Below are 5,310 nucleotides of genomic sequence, written 5' to 3'. Positions count from 1 at the left end.
ATAGTTTGCAGAGTGGTTAGCATCTCTCATCAACGCACAAGTGAAATACAGCCAATCAAATAATAGAACTGTGCCAAAGCGAGAGAGAGAGAGAGAGAGAGAGAGAGAGAGCATGCAGGTACGCAGGCGCGCACACAGACAGGCATACGCAGAATTTAACAATAAGCTTGCACCTGATTAAAAATTCCAAAATGAATCGAATCGACAAATTGCCCCTTGAAAAAATACTTAAATCCGTACATTATATGTATAACATACAATGCAACGCAGCTCATGTTACGTTTAAAAACGAAACATTACAAATAATGACTTTCTACGCATAAATAAAGCGTACATTTATCAATCTCATTTAATGCAATGAACATATAATTCTATTTTACATAGATAATCTTAAAATACAGCACATATAAAATTTTAATTTATAGCAGATAGCAACGATAAAATATTTCGAGTGCAAAGGCACTTCTGGAATAAATGGGACGCCAAGTGGATGTAATCAGTAAATGTGTCTCACTCACCATCAAATGCTATGTACAGGAATGCTTATTTCAAATGATACAGTTCTGTTGGACATCAGAAACGATGTGCCTTTTCGCCGGGATAAAATAAAAACATAAAGCTCTATTATACATTTTTTCTTGACAATTTGCTACATCGTGAACGCTTCAAGTAGTAAAATAATTTAAAACAGAAAAAATAATAGTATACCACCTTTACCGCGTATACGTTTACTGATTTATACAGTCTCCAAAATAATAATAATAATACCTAAGTTGCGTTGTTTACTTCTTTCTTGTAATTTGTAGGTTACATAGAGATACGTGTTTAAGTAATTTCATGAAAATGTAATGACATATTTTACAACTGACTCATAGCAGTTTGTTTCTCCAGAACTTCGAGGTAGTCTGGTTCTGTCTTTAATTTTCCAGGGAGCAATGGGTGCTCGTTTTTTGATTGTTCGGCATAATATTTTCGTGGGGTCCCATACAGAACAGTTTTAGTTAACCTGTCTTGGTTGAGGCGCCTGGTTGACTCGTATGGCGGAACGAAATGTCTTTTGGGCAAGGTGCAGAAATTGTAGTTCAGCGTTCCTACTGTCGGAAGCTCCTTAACTCTCTCTGCAATGTTCTGATACAGCAGCTCAGGCTCACGATTTCCACACGGCTGTTTGTCGATGAACTCCACTGTGCTTATTGTATACGCGGGACTACGGGAGTGGTCGTCCTTTTTGGGGTCCAGAGTACTGAAACTCAGTTCCTTCAGGTTTCTATAGTAGGTTACTTGATCACTTTCTTTCTGCATGTAAATGGGGTTTTGACACATCTGACCCACGGGCGGAGGGATGTAGTTATACACATGGCCCTCGGCTTTGTCTGTGCTCGGTTCTGTGCTATAGGACCCATACTGAACCTGGAAAGAATTCAAGTCCATGTTATTGGCATTTGAAGGGACAGTTTCAACACCCTTTCGTCGTTTAAGGACGAATACGAACAGACCTGCACCAAAACAGACGGAAAGAATGAACACAACCAACAGACCCAAAATCAGAACAGACAGCGGTACTTCCGCGTGAATTTCGGGCACCGTTTCCGTGGGAGCGGTTGGAGAGAAAGAGGTTGTTGTATCAGCGGTCGTGCTCACTGTGGGCGTCGTGGTTACAGTGACCTCATTAGTTTCCGTGCAAATGGCATCGTTTCTTATAGACCTCAAGAGCCGTCCAGCGTGTTTGGAAGGAGAGTCACACGTGATTTCATTAACGACAACACTGGTGCTGGACAGCTCCATCCAGTTTTTCAGCGCTACAATGTCACAGGTGCAATCCCACGGGTTTTCTTGGAGATCAATTTGAATGAAAGCAGAAAGCTGATCCAGAACTCCGCGTACTGGCAAGTAAGAGAAGTGGTTGTTTCTAAGGTTAAGTCTCGTGAGCATCGTACCCCCAAAAACGTTGTCGGGGAGAGATCTTAATAAATTGTTGTTAAGGAACAGTAGCTGCAGATTTTGCAAGGAATTAAACGTTTGAGGGAATATTTCTTTAATAACATTGTACTCCAAGTATAAATATTGGAGGCTCTGCAGTCCCGCAAATAACGAATGAGACAGACTTTCAATATAATTGCCATTAAGGTAAAGTCTGCGCAAATTCGTTAAATTTTCAAAGGCCCCATCCTGAATAACTGCTATTCTGTTGTTTCCTAAATGGAGGAGTTCAAGAGAACTATACTCTGTAAGATCTGTTCTATATATCGTTTGTAAATAATTTCCTGTCAAATGCATTTTCTTTGGATATGAAGGTTTGGGTTGAAGTTCTGTTATATTGTGTAATTTCCTTTCTTGGCAATTTATGTTTAATCCACTGTCTGGGTTCTGGGAGGTGCAGACACAGATATTTGGGCACGTCATCGGCACGGGAGACCTCGTCTGATAAACCATAATTGGCCCAAATACATGCTTGTCTTTATTGGACGCTGTTACCCTGGGTGTGGGGCGATTTCTGATTTTAGGAGGGCGGGACGCTTTCGGTGCTCTCGTTGGAGTGACGCCTGGGTGTACCGTTGGAGCGGAACCTTGGTATTGCGAATCCGACGCGGGTTGTACTGCTCGATGGCTCGACTCGCCCGCATTTTTTCTGGGACAAAGATCTTGCCTTATTAATTGGGTGACGTCTTTCCCATGCAATCTAAATGGTGTTTCGCACACAATATCCCCTACAAAGACCGAGATGGTATCCAGCCAGGATTTCAAAGGGATCAGGTCGCAAGTGCAATTCCAAGGGTTCTCCTCCAGCTGGATTTCCATAATGCCTCCAATGTGTTCCAACACCCCAGCAAAAGGCAGCATTTTCAATCGGTTCCCTCTCAAATCCAGATGGGTTAGCAAAACAAAACGGAAAACATTGTTGGGAAGGGAAAGCAGTAGATTGTCGTTCAGTATTAGTACTTTCAGTTTATTCAGTTTGCTGAATGCACCTGCCTCAATGGCGCTAATGTAATTGTAATCAGCTTGCAAATATTCCAAACTTTCTAAACCAGCGAAGGTATCTTCCTTAATTATTTCCAAGTTATTGTTGTTGAGATGCAGTCGCTTTAAAATTTTCAGTCCCATAAAGGCTCCCGTTTTAATCTCTTGTAACCCGTTGTTCCCCAGATGAAGGGATGTAACATTGCCATAATTTATGAAATCGTTTGGGTTGAGTTTGGAAAGAAAGTTACCATTGAGAAAGAGCTGAGAGATTTTGTTCTGTGGTGGGTAAAACAGATGAATTGCTGTAAATCCCTTGTTCTCACAGTTGATATTCAAAACATTTTCCTTTTCCTCACAAGAGCAGCGATTCTTACAGATGTCTTTGGAAGTTTTGCGGCTTTCTGTCTTCGAGGAGAAACTGGTCACCGTTAAAACGCTAAGCAACAAAACGCTGTTCAGCATTTTTACAGTGTCGCCGAACGCTTGCGCATCAACGTCGGTGGACCTTTGAAACGGTCACTTTTAGTGAAAGCATGCAGATAAGAAAAATGAAAGAAAAGGGTCAAAAATCCGACGAACGCGCAGTACTCCTCATTGACCTTCCTTTAAATCCAAATGGAAAATGCAGTGCGAAGGCAATCACCGGACACATCGTGAGTGGCACTTCACCGAAAACATGTTCTTTTGTCAGGGGATACCTTGGCGAAAGGCTGCTATCCCCGCAGTTAAGCCAGACCATTCATGCAGCAATTTTAAGCATTTCCGAAGCAGCATAAGCAGTAACGGAGAAATACTCACTACGCGACAGAGCTTGAATAGTGCGTTCTTTTCTCCTTATCCCGGAGTTTTTCATCCTGCATCGAACAGAAACTGCGCACGCGATCCAGACCGTCCCTTCACCTCGCTGGCTGTACGGACGAAAGACCACGGATCTGAATAAGATGCTGAATCTTGGGAACGCAGGCTGCAACAATCTCCGCGCTGCTTCATTCACTCCCACTGAAAGCGTAGTGTGTGGTTAGCCTGGATTTTGAGATTGCGTCCTCCCTCACTGAAAGCCGGGGAACTCTACGTCATTCGCAATGACGAGTAGATAGCATGTTACAGGAGGCATCTGTTTCCGCATTTTTTGCTATTGCTATTGTTATTATTATTATTATTGTTATTATTATTATTATCATCTACTCTTTTTAATATATGACTGAAAGCGTACTCCCCAGTACAACCACATATACGCTTCCTACACGTCTCTAACTCAAGCCTGATCCTCATTAATCATGTATAATCGATAGCCCTAGCAATATACAATTTCGATGGTTAACACGCCTGTTTAAACGCAGAGGCTAGTCGGACCGTCAGCCCAATTTGTAAGCATCAAATCATGTTCCCTTTCTTTCATTCAAGCAGTGTCTTTCTATGCTGTAACGAAAAGAAACAAAAAAAAAAAAAAAAACATTGCATTTCACTTCACCTAATGATTTTTTTTCTAATCCACATTTCAAAACGTCATCTGGTTATGTAGTTTTATACACTTGGAAAATCATATATCTCGTGCAGACTTGTGGAGTTCTGATTTGTGTGTTTTTACCAAACACGCCACTAGGAGGAGGAGACACGTCCTTCATGCCCACCGTTACGTCTAAACTAATATGCAAATTCAACTGCTATTCGTTTTCAAATATTATTCTTTCTTCTAGACGCCGAAATACTAGAAGGCAGCGTGTTAAAAATTAAATTAAATTAAAAATTATATATATATATATATATATATATAGTTTGGATCCAGGCCCGGGCCTTTCAGTGTGGAGTATGCATGTTCTTCCCGGTCCACATGGGTTTCCTTCGGGTACTTAGATTTCCTCCCACAGTCCAAAGACATGCAGGTCTAATTGGAGACTCTAAATTTCCCATCGGTCCGAGTGTGTGCGAGAATCTTGTATGTGCCCTGCGATAGATTGGCAACCTGTACAGGGTGTATTCCTGCCTCTTACCCAATGCATGCTGGAATACGCTACGACACCCCTTGTGACCATGACCAGGATAAGCGGGTATAGATGATGGATGGATTGATGGATTTATATGGTTTAGGAATCTGAGATTGTGTTTCATTGACAATGTAATTGTCTAATATATGTATATTACCGGGCATTCAAAAATAGCACAATTGGACATCCATTGTTAGATACTCACTTACTTTGCATGTATAATAATAATAATAATAATAATAATAATAATAATAATAATAATAATAATAATTTAAACACCTGTGGGTTCAACTTCACTGGTCAGAATCAAGAATGGCAATTGTTGAGCCATTAAATATTGATTTGCAAATAACCGTTGCCA

General features: G+C 40.9%; 1 protein-coding gene across 1 annotated transcript; it reads right to left on the bottom strand.

Moving 5' to 3' along the window:
* Positions 1–250: 250 nt before the first annotated feature.
* On the bottom strand, positions 251–4,114 carry slitrk2 (SLIT and NTRK-like family, member 2). Its single transcript, XM_035407851.1, has one exon. It carries the CDS (start codon positions 3,424–3,426, stop codon positions 859–861), a length of 2,568 nt encoding a protein of 855 aa, XP_035263742.1. The 5' UTR covers positions 3,427–4,114; the 3' UTR covers positions 251–858.
* Between the last annotated feature and the right edge of the window lie 1,196 nt (positions 4,115–5,310).

The sequence above is a fragment of the Anguilla anguilla genome, chromosome 3, assembly GCF_013347855.1.
Source record: "Anguilla anguilla isolate fAngAng1 chromosome 3, fAngAng1.pri, whole genome shotgun sequence".
NCBI classification, from domain to species: domain Eukaryota; kingdom Metazoa; phylum Chordata; class Actinopteri; order Anguilliformes; family Anguillidae; genus Anguilla; species Anguilla anguilla.
The sequence above is the reverse complement of the archived record's forward strand: the minus strand, read 5'-3'. Positions and strand labels throughout refer to the sequence as shown.